This window comes from Lutjanus erythropterus, chromosome 12 (genome assembly GCF_056507025.1).
Source record: "Lutjanus erythropterus isolate fLutEry1 chromosome 12, fLutEry1.hap2, whole genome shotgun sequence".
Taxonomy (NCBI): Eukaryota; Metazoa; Chordata; class Actinopteri; order Lutjaniformes; family Lutjanidae; genus Lutjanus; species Lutjanus erythropterus.
The window spans coordinates 4,083,937-4,099,151 of record NC_139328.1 but is presented as its reverse complement, the minus strand read 5'-3'; the positions used below and the strand labels follow the sequence as shown (position 1 = coordinate 4,099,151).

At 38.6% G+C, this 15,215-nt stretch overlaps 1 protein-coding gene and 4 non-coding genes across 5 annotated transcripts; all 5 read left to right on the top strand.

Moving 5' to 3' along the window:
* The first annotated feature begins 2,280 nt into the window (after positions 1-2,280).
* eif4a2 (eukaryotic translation initiation factor 4A2) lies at positions 2,281-8,759 on the top strand. The gene is made up of 11 exons (XM_084731806.1): positions 2,281-2,380; positions 3,209-3,266; positions 4,967-5,099; positions 5,361-5,500; positions 5,938-6,106; positions 6,206-6,315; positions 6,639-6,782; positions 7,182-7,319; positions 7,439-7,528; positions 7,797-7,876; positions 7,962-8,759. Exons 1-11 carry the CDS (start codon positions 2,352-2,354, stop codon positions 8,104-8,106), a joined length of 1,236 nt encoding a protein of 411 aa, XP_084587932.1. The 5' UTR covers positions 2,281-2,351; the 3' UTR covers positions 8,107-8,759.
* On the top strand, positions 5,144-5,216 carry LOC146317360 (small nucleolar RNA SNORD2). Its single transcript, XR_014771714.1, has one exon. It is a non-coding gene; the product is annotated as a small nucleolar RNA SNORD2 (small nucleolar RNA).
* LOC146317359 (small nucleolar RNA SNORD2) lies at positions 5,740-5,813 on the top strand. Its single transcript, XR_014771713.1, has one exon. It is a non-coding gene; the product is annotated as a small nucleolar RNA SNORD2 (small nucleolar RNA).
* LOC146317358 (small nucleolar RNA SNORA81) lies at positions 6,373-6,554 on the top strand. Its single transcript, XR_014771712.1, has one exon. It is a non-coding gene; the product is annotated as a small nucleolar RNA SNORA81 (small nucleolar RNA).
* On the top strand, positions 6,868-7,049 carry LOC146317357 (small nucleolar RNA SNORA81). The gene has a single exon (XR_014771711.1). It is a non-coding gene; the product is annotated as a small nucleolar RNA SNORA81 (small nucleolar RNA).
* Positions 8,760-15,215: the final 6,456 nt, after the last annotated feature.

Sequence of the window (15,215 nt, the reverse complement as noted above, 5' to 3'; positions counted from 1 at the left end):
TGCACGACACACAGGACTTGAGTAAATGTCCTTAGTTACTTTCCACCAGTGTGGAAAAAGTATTCAGGTCCTAACTTAAGTAAAAGCAGCTTCTGCTATTTAAAAGTATCACATTACAAGTAAAGGCTCTGCATTCAAAATATTACTGTTTTAAATTTTTAAAAATGTTATCAGTAAAATGTATTCAACTTTTTATTTATGCAGGATAGCTGTTTTAGACTTATATTTTTGGATGAAACTTGTAACCTTCAAAGTAACTAATAACTCTGAGCATAAACTTAATCTACTCAGGTAAAGTACAAGTATCTCAAAATAGCACTTGAGTACAATACCTAAGTAAATGTGGGTCATTATAATGAACTAAAACTAGGTGTGAAAAGACATTTTAGTTAAACAAAAAAAACAACAACAATATTTTGTACTTATATATAAAATAAGTCTGGTGCTTTCAACCACTGCCTACTCTATCTTCTATCTTTATGTAATTTTGCATTGTCTTACTGTCTGCCAAATATCTTTAGACCCAGTGTGCAACCAAAAATAAAACCCCCCAAAATTAACACTGTTGCACACATACACTCTATGTAGTCCTGTGTAGGTTTATGTATGCATATGTAGTCTTGTGTAGGTCTGTGTAGTCCTGTGTCGTCTGTAGTTTCTTTTCACTACTGTCTGTAAATGATAACTGACAATAAAAGACAGTTGACATTCTAGTTATAGAAACAACAGAAACAAACTCATTTTTAAAAAGTGTACAAAGTACAAATGTTGATTTTAAGAACATACATATCCAGGGGCAAAAAGAGCAGAGGTGTTAAACTGGTTCAGAAACAGGATCAGTTCCTGGTTTGTTGCCTGTATGTTAGCATGTGGGATCTATGATAGCGTCTCCAGTGTGGGACCTGCTCCTCTTATCAACACAACCACAGTGCACTTTATTGAAGAACTGGAATTAATGACCACTCTGTAATCTTCACACTATTCAAAGTCATCATACTAGGCTGGATTGGACCCTTTGGCTGTCCACTTCTGGCCTGTGGACCGCATGTTTGACAACCCTGGTCTACAGTCTAATGGAAACAGGTAGACAGAAAACTGGCCATTAGCTGTGCTGTAGGGGGACGGGTCAAATGCAGATTCAAGCTAATTTTAAAAAGTGATTAAGATGTTGGTGTTATATATGCACATACCCAAGGATCAAACCAGCAGAGCTGAAAGCCTGCAGACACACCCACTGTTAAACTGGTTCTAAAACAGACAAGGGTGCAGCACAGCCTTCAAGTAATCAATCATGAATGAGTCAGGAGCCAACAATTTCATACAAAGAAATTAGAGACGGGAGAGGAAATGTGTAAAGAAAGTGGTCACAGTGGGCTAAATCCTTTACATAAAACACTTTGCATAGGTTAATAAAGAAACACAAAGAATCAATTTGATCCTGTTAACACTGTTTTAATCTTAAAGATATTGTTTGTTATTATGATAATTCAGATGACAGGTCTCCTGAGTATATATGAAATATTTTTCCCTGATACCTCGATTTAAATACATTTGCATAATAATATTCACTACTTTATATTATTTTAATGTATGTAATGTATTTTCTTATAATGTGCATATTACATATATATACACATATATGTATATACGTGTGTGTGTGCGTATATATATATATATATACACACATATGTATAGTAATTCATTTACATGTGTTATGCTGTAACAGTCTGCTTGTCTCTTGTCCTTTTTTTTTTTTTTTTAAGAATAATTCAGTTCAGTTCAAATGGGTTTTATTGGCATGGGAAACATTGCCAAAGCAAACGTGAATAAAATAAAAAAATATATATACATAAACGTACGAGTTTGCTGCTGCCATGATTACAGATTTAATAATAACAGTTTGAAAGAACCTTGATATAAAATACTCTTAAGTCAATAGCTGCAAATCTTCTCTTTCGTCTCATTTTCCTTCTCACTCTAATTTATTAATTATATTTCGGCCTCACACGAACCCTCTCTCCCAAAATGTTGCACAACCTTGCCACACAAGTTTTGACCTGTCAGAGACACGGTAGCGGCCGAAGCACCGCTTATTACTGCAATATCCTTCCGCTGAGAAACATAGTCTGGAACGATTTTCACATTTTTAACGGTTATTGAAACACACATTTGCATCTAAGAGATAGTGGATAAAATGCAGTGTGGTTCAAACATTAAGTCAATCAACTGAGACTGAATTGTCAACCGAACCGAGTGTTAAGTTCATCACTGAAATTAGTCCGGCTGCATAAAGGCAGTTGGCGTCGCCATCAGCGATCTTTCCAGTCGCATGCTGACGTTGTGATCGGATCATGTCTTGCGATTCTGCTGACTACAACAGGTAAAGTCGTACATTTTGTCACGTTATCTAAACCATACCCGGCGTTTAGCTGTATGTAAATGTGTCACGCTGGTTTGCGCTCTGTATGATACCAAATTTGTAATTATTTAGCTGTCTAGGTCCCCAACCGCTGTGAGGGCGATGTAGTTGCTAACAGTTAGCTTCGTGACACCGTCGCACCGCAGTTCCAAATTTCCGTTAAAACGCTTTTTGGATTAAAAGTGCTTTGTTTTTCTCATGTCTGATATAAAATATATCAAGACTGGGTTGTGCTGTTGAAACAGCTTTTTGCTGTCGTGGCCAGCGATTGTTTAAATCAGACGAACCGTCTGGCCAGGCTACATTTCGGCCTCCTCAGCGTTAGTAGCACAGGCCTGACTGTCGGACATATTGGCTAACTGTGGGTGAAGCAGAACTCCATTTTGAGATATGCCGAACGTATAAAGAAATGACTGTATCGCTTTTGATAGTGAATTTGACATGAACCACGGTGGGCGTGTGAGCCGGCCTGTACTGTTACATAAGCGGACATTTTTTGCAACGGCAGGTAGTTGGAATTTGACACGTGCAGCCAGCTCAGCCCCGGACCCTGTAATAAGACACGCTGGGCGTAACCCGGCCCACCGAAGTCCCGCTCACTACACATCTGACGTAGCTTTTAACGTATTAACCGTTAGCGAACGTAAAAGGAGCGGCATTTTCAGTCTAGGAGCTGGCACGTGTCGGGAAGGTGGCTCACCATCATAAACTTGTTTTTCCTGTTTTGATAGTGACGCAATGTCAGTTGATTTGAAATGACGTTTAACCTGTATCACTTCTCCTACACAGCTCAAAAGATAGAGACCATGGGGGGCCAGATGGAATGGAGCCTGATGGTGTCATCGAGGTATGTAGAGCCAAATGGCAGCCTTTCACAAGATATCAACATGTCTTATTGTGTGACACAGGTTTGCACAACGAAATAAGAGATGTAGTTCCTTCTGCTACACACATGCTGTCTAGAGAGTCAATTCTATTCAGAATGGGATTAAAAACAGAATGTATGAACACATATTGTATATTGTAAATGTGCCAGTGTTAGCCAAAAGGCAAAATTTCAACAGTTGTCCCTCAGCTAGATGTTAAATTGGCCTCATTACATGGCTTTGTTAAATACTTGATTCTGATTGGGCAATGACAGAATTCTAGGGTGTTATTTCTGTATAACAGACTGTTACCATGCATAACAGTGTTATGGAGAACAGACCATTGATGTGGACACGGTTCTGATCAGACTTTTGTAATAAAATATTGTGACATCACTAGGTTAACATTCATATTTTGTCAAATTATTGATTTCCTTTGGTACACGTGTAATAATCGGGATAATGTACTGTGAGAAGGTTATTATTGTGAAGTAAATCCTGTAAGAAGATGCAGGACCTTGACACGAAGCATCAGCGTTATTATGGCATTACATTGTTCCTTACATAAAACAACAAGAGAACATGAGGCTGGAACTGAGGAGCGCAAAATATGAACAGCTGAACAGGATCAAAAGTTTAAAGGTGCAAAGCAGCATCATACAAAGAAAATTTAACAAGTAATTGGTACAAAACAGTTTAAGGAGACAAACAACTCTGAAGGAGTAATGCAGCATTATGCAAAGAACATTGAACAAAGAAATGCCTAGTACAAACATTTTTTAGCAGTTAAAACATGAGGACTAGCAAATCACTTTACAGAGACGTGGCACATGAAGACAGTAGCTCACAGCAGTTGAAACTAGACAACAGAAGAAAATGTAGCCAAGCAGACATGTGGTACAAGCAATTAAGTTACATTACAGAAGACCGATAAAATCAGAAGGGATGCTGAAACAGAAAAAAGCCATGTAGACAGAAGCAGGTAGGCGATGACAACCAGAAAATAATAAACTTTATGCATCTTCCTTGTATACGCCCAGGAAAGAAAGCTGTAGTGTGGCTTTTGAATGTGAACAGCAGCAACAAGATGGTGATGATATGGTTGACGTTTTCACATAAGTTTGCTGTCTGGGGAATCCTTGTCCAACTTTGGCTGTCTTTGTGCACAAAGTATCACTCAAATAGCCCACTTCTCCTCGTCCTGCTGTCATGTTGTGTCCTGTCAGCTAGAAACTGGTCCACCCGTTGGGTGCAATACCTTGATCCGGCCAACCTGAGTCCCATTTCATCAGTTTTATTTTCAAACAGTAGCCAGGAACACCTCAGTGTCCAAGCTGGGTCAGCATTGCTCTTGTTCCCACTCACCCCCTCTCCCCCTAGGGTTGGTGTGTCCAGCTGACCTGACTGCATGTTGAAAAATGCCATGTGTACATTGTTGCTCGTCTCGAGGCCTGCCTCTCTTCAATCTAAATGATCCCCAAGCTTTAATTTCTAATGCCACCGAGTCTTTCTGTTATAGGAGATAAGTGTTTCAGTAAAGAAGTCAAAAAATGACAGATTAAAGGAGAAAGGTAGTGAAATTTGAAGGAACAACTGTCTGTAGTATCTACATGTGCAGCTGAATATATATTTGTTGACTATTGTACTTAAATTCACAAGCAACTGTTCTTCTTTAATACAGAGCAACTGGAGCGAGATTACGGACAACTTTGATGATATGAACCTGAAGGAGACTCTTCTCAGGGGAATATATGCATATGGTTTTGAAAAGCCATCTGCCATTCAGCAAAGGGCAATCATTCCTTGCATCAAAGGTACGGAAACCATAATTTACTAATAAGTGGCTTGTATTTGTTCTGAGTGAAGTGATGCCTTACCATCTTTCGGGACTTACCCATTCATGGGGATAACTTTGTTTCCACTGATCACTCATATAAATGTCTTGGTTTAACTACTGTGAGGTAATCAAACTTGACAGCATCTTGTCCAATTTCTGAGACCAGTTTGATTCAGTTCAGTGATTTGAGTTGGAAGTAATCCTATCTTATTGCAAATATTTGTCCCCTTGCCATCAGGCTATGATGTCATTGCTCAGGCCCAGTCAGGCACTGGCAAGACGGCCACATTTGCCATCTCTATCTTGCAGCAGCTGGACATTGAGACGAAGGAGACTCAGGCTCTGGTGTTGGCTCCCACCAGAGAGCTGGCTCAGCAGGTATGCTGTTTCCTGAGGTCACAATAACCTCAGTGTCTCAGACCTAAGCAGCACATTGAGGACACTGATTCGAGTTCTAAGGTATCTTTTTTTTTAATGTCCTCTCAAAATTCTGAAATTGTGAAATACAAACTATCCTCTTAAGGTTGGTGTAGTCTGTCTGTGGCTGCATTGGTCTAAAAGGTGATCTGGCTTCATTGGCTTGATTGTGCTTTAAATCTTTGTTGCTGTGGAAAACTGAGTGATATGATGGCATACCATCTTTCGGGACTGACTCTTGCAATGGAGAGTTCCTTTTATTCACTGATCACTTTGAACAGTTTTACACTCTTGTTGAAATATAATGGTATCTGTAACACATTGTCCTGAACTAGTTGTTTTTCCCTTTTTTTTTTCTTTTCTTTTTTTTTTTTTTTGTTCCTGTCACCCCTCATTAGATCCAGAAGGTCATTCTGGCTCTGGGTGACTACATGGGGGCATCTTGCTATGCCTGCATTGGAGGGACCGATATGCGTACCGAAATAAATAGGCTCCAGGCTGAGTCCCCTCTCATAGTGGTGGGCACACCAGGACGTGTGTTCGACATGATTAACAGGGGACATTTAAGTAAGTATCACACTTCGTGGTCAACACAAGTAAAGCTTTTGTTTTTGAAATGACTGCAACTGCAGGAGAATGCTTTTCTAACACTACATTTCTTCACAGACTCCAAATTTATCAAGATGTTTGTTCTGGATGAAGCTGATGAGATGTTGAGTCGAGGGTTCAAAGATCAGATCTATGAGATCTTCCAGAAACTGAGCACAAACATTCAAGTAAGTGTCTTTTTGAATACAGGTACAGTGCTGACAGTTCATAGGTTTACCATGGCATCCTTCTACATTAACAGAAGTCTGTTAGAATTGTGTGATTCAGATTCTTTCTGTTTCATGCAATGAGGATAGCAGAGTATTGCGTGGAAGGAGATTATTGGGCACTGCACTGAAAATGAGATGTTGTCGAACCTCTTTCTTAATGTTCATTGGCCTCTGTCTCGAGGTGCAGTGCCACACTTATGTCTGCATTTAAGTGTCTCAAGTTTTTACTTGGCAACTTAGTCTCTTGGATCTTATGGTGACAAGTTATGTGTCTTCTTAAGGTGGTCCTGCTCTCCGCCACCATGCCAGCAGAGGTGTTGGAGGTGACCAAGAAGTTCATGCGAGACCCCATTCGCATCCTGGTGAAGAAAGAAGAGCTTACCCTAGAGGGTATCAAGCAATTCTACATAAATGTGGAGCGAGAGGTGGGTTCACTTGTCTGTTACCCTGCAGAACATTGAAGTTTTACTGTTTCACAAAGCTGCTTTCACTGCTATGCATGTCAGGTGTTCCTTCTCTCTAAAGCACCCTGCTAAAACTGCAGGAGCCAAGCCTCAGGTTTAGCTCATGTGGCCGTGTAAGCATGGGTACACCAGGGAAGGAGATAAAAGGCACAGTATCGGAAATGAGGCTTGGAGGGACCTCTTTCTTAATGTCCAGTGTCCTTTGTCTCAAGATCTTGTGTTACATCTCTGCTGTTTTTTTTTTTTTTAAATATAATTTAATAGATGTTAAGTGATCTTGCTGCAGGCTTGTAATTTGACCTCTGTGGTTAATTTTGTTCAGTTTACAATGCATTAAACTTGTTTCCTGGATGTCTTCAGGAGTGGAAGCTGGACACCCTGTGTGATCTGTACGAGACACTAACCATCACCCAGGCAGTCATCTTCCTCAACACCAGGAGAAAAGTGGACTGGCTGACTGAGAAGATGCACGCTAGAGACTTCACCGTCTCTGCTCTGGTACGATATGTTCCCTGCCTGCTTGGCTCAACAACAGTTTTGTTGGATGAAGTCTCGTCGAGGCTCATCCACATTAACGCTGCAGTTTCCTAACTAAAATAAAATCCTGTGTTTCACAGCATGGTGATATGGACCAGAAGGAGCGTGATGTAATTATGAGGGAGTTCAGGTCTGGCTCAAGCAGAGTGTTGATCACTACTGATCTTCTGGTTAGTATGGGGTGATGATGGGAACTGTGGATATAAAATGTCAAATGATCTGTTGTGAAGATAAAACCCAAAATGTTCTTAATCCTGCAACAGTCCTAAAATGACCAAGCAGTCAAAACTTTTTGGGAGATTAGGGCTCGTTCTCCACAATGGGTTCTTCTACTGTAGGAATCTGTTACTTATATACGGGCGACATTAATGTGTGCACAATGTTTTGGCAGTCTGTCTCATAGCCTAGATTATAATTTAAGTGCTTTTCTTTTGTCAGGCTCGTGGGATCGACGTCCAGCAGGTTTCCCTGGTCATTAACTATGACCTTCCTACAAACCGAGAGAACTACATTCATAGGTAAGTTGCATCAGATTGCACCTGTATGTGTTCCTTTAAGTCTGCTGTGCGAGTCTTGACGCGTTTTTATCTTCACTCTCTGCAGAATTGGCCGTGGTGGCCGTTTTGGCAGAAAAGGAGTTGCTATCAACTTCGTCACTGAGGACGACAAGAGGATTCTTCGGGACATCGAGACGTTTTACAATACAACCGTGGAGGAGATGCCTATGAATGTGGCCGACCTGATCTGAGCCCTGAGATATTTCTTTTTTTTTTAAACGCAGTGATAGCAATCGTCCACTTGCATTGTGCTTATATTATTCGAGGGGGAAAAAAAACTTCTCAATGCTAAACCTTGGATCAGAATTTTGGTATGTGTTAAAAGCGAGGTGACTTCTATGGTGGTCCCTCTCGGACAGTTGTAGATTCTAACCTTGACAGCCGGCTGGTTGGAGCTACAAAGCCATGGGGTCTGTAAACATAAAGGTCCTTATCAGGTATTTCTTTCCATGTTCAATTAAGATGTGTGTATTCGATGTCCTCCACCATTTAGTAACTTACTTGTGGACTAAAAGGTATAAGTGCTGTATAAAGTCTGCAAATTATGTTATGCTAACATATGTACGATGTATTGTGGGCCTGCTTTACTAGAGGCACTTGTCATGTTATACTGTAGATTCACTTGCTTTTTGTTATCTTTTGTGAATGTTTTAATTTAAATGTACCATATTTTTTTAATCCCACTTGCTCTATCAGAATTCCTCACTGGTTGGCCATATTTTGCTGACATGTGGTTTTACCCTTACCAGAGTATATTGCTATTTACCCCCCTTGACTACTTTTCAGATTTCCTCCTCCCCAGAATTGTATGAATGTCTTAATAAACAAATTGCTGTAAGTAAAATTGCTTTGTCTGTTATGGAGTGTTACTATTCTCTAACGTATGTTTATCAGCTGTTAACTTGAACTCTAGATTAAACTGCTGGTTTAAAGATGGATGCACTCTTAAAGTAACTGGTGTGAAAATATGCCTGCACTTATTCTTTCAACCCTGCTGTGTGGAATTGTGCGAGGACTGGTTGCAGAGCAGACATTTTGACTTGTCAGCAGAAAAAACACAGGTGGACTTAATGGGACTGAGTCATCGTTACTGTTAAATGTGTCAGTGTGAATCAGCGTCTGAACAGCAGGACCTCCTGGAAGTGGAATGCAGCAATCATTAATGCACCTGTGAATTTCCTGCTGTGACATGTAAAATGTCTGCTGTGCTACAAACCACAGCCTGAACCACTGGGAACAATGGTTGTGACACAGCACCACCTACTGGTAAGATGGCAAAGTGTATACCTGAATTCACAAAAGCTGAAATGAGGTACATTAGATGATACTTCAGGCCTAAATACACTCACCAACAGTACTACCCCTGTACTTCCAACAGGGGATTGTTGTTAAATGTCTGGCAACTTTTACTTTGATTTATCTAAATATGCTTCAGTTTTGTACCTGTTAACTATGCTTCTACACAGTTGGAAATGCTAAGATCTGCAATTCATAAAATCTTTTGTTAAATACTATGCATAATTTCTAGATTATTTGTTGAACACTTTATAGTGATTTTCGATCAGAAAAATTGAAAATTAAAACAAGAGCAGTATACAAACTGTATCTGAAAACAGTGACACCCTTCCCATCCCCTCATCCCTCCCATGGAAAAAATAATAATAAAATAAGGGGGAAAAAGAAAATAGAAATACACGCTCACAAAACATGTAAAATATGCATTTTTTTTTTCTCTTCTAGAATCTGTGTCACAAAAGAAAGCTTTTTTAAAACTACTACAAGAAGTTTTTAACTGGTTAATAATTGGTTGTTATGGTGGAAACAGTACCGCTTTTGTCCACTGGCGCTTCCAAATTCAACAAAAGTTACCCCATGGTGGCTTTAAATATATTATTCTGCCCATCTTATCAATATGTATTTATTTAAAGGCACAGTTCACCCAAAAATGAAAATTCAGTCATTGTCTACTCACCCTCATGCTGAACTCTGTTGGAGTTTTGCAGGAAAACTGTGTTGCAGAATCTTCCAAAGTTTTGAAATAGTAAAAAAAAAAAAAAAGGAAAAAAAAACACAAAATGCCTCCATACTGCTCGTCTGGTGTAATCCAAGTCTCCTAAAGCCCCAACATGTTGTTTACACACCGTCACCCCCCCCCCCCCCACAAATACACAGTTCAGACAGTGTGCACGTGAACGTGCCTCCAAGCTAAAGATCTACAGTGAAGATTCAGGATAAAAACATGGTGTAAATAACATTTTTTTTAAGTCAACTTTGCATGTTGAGGCTTTAGGAGACTTAGATTACACCAGATTAGCCGTATGGAGGCATTATATGTTTTTATTATTTTATTATTTATTTTATTTATTTATTCTTGTTTTTTTACGTTTGAAAACTGGTCACCATTCACTTCCGTTATTTGGGAGATTCTGCAACACTGGTTTGTTTCCAGAGACGATCTGGAAAGGAAATGTCCTCTGCGCTCCGCCCCGCAGCTTTCAGTACCATCCAGAATTATTATCAACCTCTCCCATGTTCCGCTGATGCAAAGCTTCATTTTCCAGCGCAGGAACCTAAATTTGTTGAATTTGAGTCCCGTCTTGTTGTTGTGTTTTAGTTTCTGCTCCACATTTTAGGTTCTGAAAAAGACGCTCCACCCTGTGACAGATTCCACAGCAGATATGATGATGATAGTCAGCCAACTAAACATAAAACCACTGGTCTGTACTCAAGTAAAAGTACTGTTACATTACTAAAATAGTACTAAATTACAAATAAAAGTGCTGGTACTAATTATCAATAGCAGCATTCAATGTCTGAATCTTCTACTTGTCTAAATTATTCCCAAATCAAATTTTGTGCATTTCCCTGAACAGATGAAAATGCTAACAATCACTTCATTACCAATATTTTTTTAAGACAAAGAAAAAAAACCCCAAAACGTTTCACTTTTTCAGTTTTTTATGTTATTTTTAAAATTAAAGTTTCCTCATTCAACAAATGGCTCCTTCAGACAAAACAATTTTAAAGGAGGTGCAATTACTGCCATTTCTGGTCTATTGATTAAATTACTGATTAATGCATTTTGAAGTTCTTAAATGGCAATTAATTGATTAATGATTAATCATTAACTTGTGCAGCTGCAGTGTTTAGCTTTTGTCAGTATACTGTATGTCCTGTTTGTGATCAGATCACCTGATTGGCTACAAGAATGCCAGATGAAGGTTTGGATAATAATTCAAATTGAACTCAACTATGATTTAAAAGTACAATTCAAAGTGTAATGCATACTTAAGTGTAACTAAAAGTGCAGAGTTGTTCCCCCAAAAAGTACCCAATTACAGTAATCTGAGTATTTGTAATTAGTCACTTCACAGTTATAAGTTACACAGGAATGAAACTGTGGTGTTTTTCTTCAGGGTGCCACGTCTTGACTAATGTCTCAAAAGTGAGGACACCTGCAGATTGTACAACCTGTGCGTGTCCATTAATGATGGACACATACCGCTCAGTTTGGTCTTGCTTCATGAGAGGGGCTGCGTTGCCGTAACGACACCACGCTTCACAACAGTGGCCCGTTAGTTTGTCAAGTAGGATGTGTTGAAATTTTATGTGCATTTTCGTGCACATTTATTCATCAAAAGTATAGTTAAATCTTTAATAAAAAATGAATAACCTGTTTAAAAAGGCACTGTAGGCTGTAAATAAGCAAACAAAGCTACAAAATAATGGGTCAGTTGGTTTTTGGAGACGGTTCGCACGACATGGAATTGTTTTGTCCTATTTAAATGTTAAATGTGAAACTTTTTGTCCCCGTTGGAGGTTTAAAGTTTCTGTCTGTGGTTGACCTGCGGGTAGAGGACTGTTGGTCTCTGGAAAAACAGCTCAGTGTTTTTTCCTCTCCTCTGGTTTGTGCTCGGAAACCATCCTTGAAATGACGCAGGTTTTCTTCTTCTTCTTTGAACGGAGATGCGAGATGCAACTAAAGTCCTGCACACTGACCCTTTATGAGCCTTAATGACTCCAAAATCGAGGTGACCTTATTCACTTCCTCTGGTGCTTCTCTCCAAAATTCTGTTGGCATTTCAAGAAAAAAAAATGCATCTGTACTGGTTTCATACATTAAATACAAATAGGAGCATTTTACGTCTATATTAGTACATGATGCAGCCTGTGTAGTATTTTCTAAATTGTGTATTGCAGATGAGAACAGTGCATGTGTTCCCTACAGTTGCATTTTGTCTTCTTTAAGATGTCCTCTATCAGTCTGCCATCATCCTCTAATCAGTAGAATAATTTAGACAAAAAGTCTCATAAACAAATGAATCTATTTTGTTTGGGAAGAAAAACGGTGAATTATTTCCAAACTAACAGATTTATTTTCAGATGTTGAAAGAATTTATTTGAAGGTTTTTGTAATAATTTCTGCACAGTGGAATCTGCTCATACTCAAATTATAGTAATTAAATGTTACATTGTGTGTCATGTTTTTTACATTTTGATTTTAATTTTTATTTGCACACATAAAATACAATAATTAAAGAATAAAGTCACAGACTTATATAACAGACCTCCCCTTCTTTTAGGAAATAACAAACAAACAAACAAAAACAATAATACTCACCAAACTAGCACGACCATGATGTAGGAAAAATAAAAACAAACCAAGAAAAACAAAAAACAGCAAGAAACACACAGAGAAGAAAAAAACATAAGATATTCAACACACAAATGATCCAGTGGAAACAAAGAAATACATCAGACAATATGTAAAAAGAAGAACAAAAACTGACACATATGTCGAGAAATAATAAAATATCATGAATAAATGCAGCGCCAAGTTCCTTTTAAAAATCTCTAAAGCGGACGAGCTCTTAATAACATTTTCTTTTATCTTCCAGTTCTGTGCACCACGATACCTGAGGGAGAGACGTTACGTAAATATTTACATATCAACACACATATCTGATGAATATTCATGTCACAAAGAGCTGGCGGCCTTTACAAATCATTTGTGTAATAAGTAGAGTAGTAGTAGTAGAAAATAAAGAAGATAAAAATCAGTTGTAGTAATTATTCAAAGCAGAGTTGAAAATGTAATTTCTTCTTCTTCTTCTTCTTCTACCTGGACACACATGAGTTATAAAAGGTTTTGTCTGTAGCAGAAGAAGTTCCTCATTTACAGAGTTTATCAAGCTGACACACAGCTCGTTATAAACTCGTTCCACCTCAAAGATAACTTCATGTTTAATCTATCGGTCCATATGGGAGTCAGCGGCAGAAAAAAGACTGTAGTTTATTAAAACATACAGCTTGTTCCTTGTTCCTTGTTCCTTGAAACTTTCAAATTACTTTGAAACTTCTGACAAACAGAAAGAGAGTCCAGGATCCACCTGCTCATGGTGAAGCTCTGCTGATTAATAACATACAACAGAGGTATTTTGTTCTTTCTTGAATGGTTCAACATTTTGGGAAATGCACTTATTGTTTGCAGAGAGTTAGACTGTATAGAAACGAAGGCTTATACCACTCTCATCTGCATGCAAGCTTAGATTTTACAGCTCTGCGCCTCTCACCTCAATTAAAGATTTTTCATTTTGCCAGGGGCTAGTCTTAACGCTTAAGTCTCCCTTGGCCAGATATGGACGCCAAATATAAAAAAATGTAGAGAGTTTAATAGTTGCAGCCCCAGGCAAATTTCTTTCTCTTTTTTTTTTTTTGGACAAAAATGGACAAAAAATGGTAAAGGCTGCAAGACTGGATATGAAGCAGCTCGCCTGGCCCTGTCCACAAGTAAAAAAAACACGGTCAGCCCGCCAGTTTGACACTCCAGTTTTTGTTAAACAAGAAGTTTTCTTTTGCTTTCAGACAGAGCCAGGCTGACTCTTGTCTTCATGCTAAGCTAAGCTAAGCTAAGCTAACCACCTGCTGGCTGTAACATCACATTTAGCGCACAAGCATGAAATTAGCATCAATCTCATCTAAGTCTCAACAATTCTTGGACTTCTCTTTGTTTTAAACTCAACTAAGATCTTTTTTTTCACTCCTGACTCCCATATGGACAGATTAACCATGAAGCTAGCTTCACTTAGCATAAACAGAGGGAAACAATGGCGGTAGAAAAAAAAAAAGTGGCGCCTTTCAGCACCTCTTAAGTGTAAATTAAACGTTGAACTATTCCTTTAAGTCAGTGGGATTTACCTACTTTCATAAGAACTTGTCTTGTCTTGTGTCTTACAAAATAAATTGTGTAAACATCTTTTCTGAATTGACGAGATTCTGCTCAGATGCAAGTTTGGAAACGTGTGTGACGGGTAAAAAGAACCTGCCTGACCAGAAACAGATTTACTCACACTAGAAAATCCTCTTTAATGCCTGTTATAGTTGCCCAAGGTTGTGTTTTGCCATATATTTCTATAGTAGAAGCGTGTCTGCGGGGCTCAGCTGGTGCACTGACTGGGACAGACAGTCTGTAACTATATTTAGCATGTGATTGTGAACTTTGTCAACACAATTATTGTGCAAAGCCACCTCTCGGGAAATGACTAAAGATGACCGTCATTGTTCTGACGACCACAGTCGGCAGCTGACTCCTCATGGGGCAGCAATGATCATTTGAGTAAATCCAAAAATAACAAAACCAGTTTCTATCTCCAAGGGAAATTAAACTAAACAGCCCACATATACATGACATTATCAGAGCTCTAATTTAAAATGAACATAATTGCAAATCTTAATATCAGCCCAAAGGCGATTTCAAATACAGTCAGAAGCAGCAGTTTAGTGAGCAGATGTAGGCAGCCGGTTGTGTTTTTAGGCCCGTCTAAAGCCTTTGTGTGAATTATTCTTCTTTATGCGTTGCCTTGGAAACAGAGCAGCTGTTGGGAGAACAGCTAATCCAGGCAACGTCGCGTTTCAGGAAGAGGCGCCATAAATAAACATATAGGCAATTTACAGTGAGCCGAGGTGAAGTGAGGAGAGGGCCGACATTTTCATGACCTTAAAGTGGCAGACGCTGCGAGGTTTACTGGGTGATATTAAAAGAAAAATGGATATTTAGTGATGTGGAGTGACGGAAACCTGACTGGTAAGGGAAAAAAACAATCAATGCTGATTAATTTTAAAAACATTTCTGACATTTTAATTTAAAAATATTTCAGTCACACTTTATTTTACATTTAATAAAACGTAACAAGCGCCACTTTGTTTAAAACTCGACAAAAACTAGAAATAAATTGTTCTTTATTAGATTTTATTAGAGAGTAATTAGGGACACATTACAACAGAACTGTACTGCAAATTA

Bases quoted from the DNA above. Each gene is read 5' to 3' on its own strand.
- eif4a2 (XM_084731806.1), top strand. From the start codon at position 2,352: ATGTCTTGCGATTCTGCTGACTACAACAG. The intron at 6,783-7,181 runs GTGGGTTCACTT...GGATGTCTTCAG, and splicing joins ACATAAATGTGGAGCGAGAG to GAGTGGAAGCTGGACACCCT. The intron at 7,320-7,438 runs GTACGATATGTT...TGTGTTTCACAG, and splicing joins ACTTCACCGTCTCTGCTCTG to CATGGTGATATGGACCAGAA.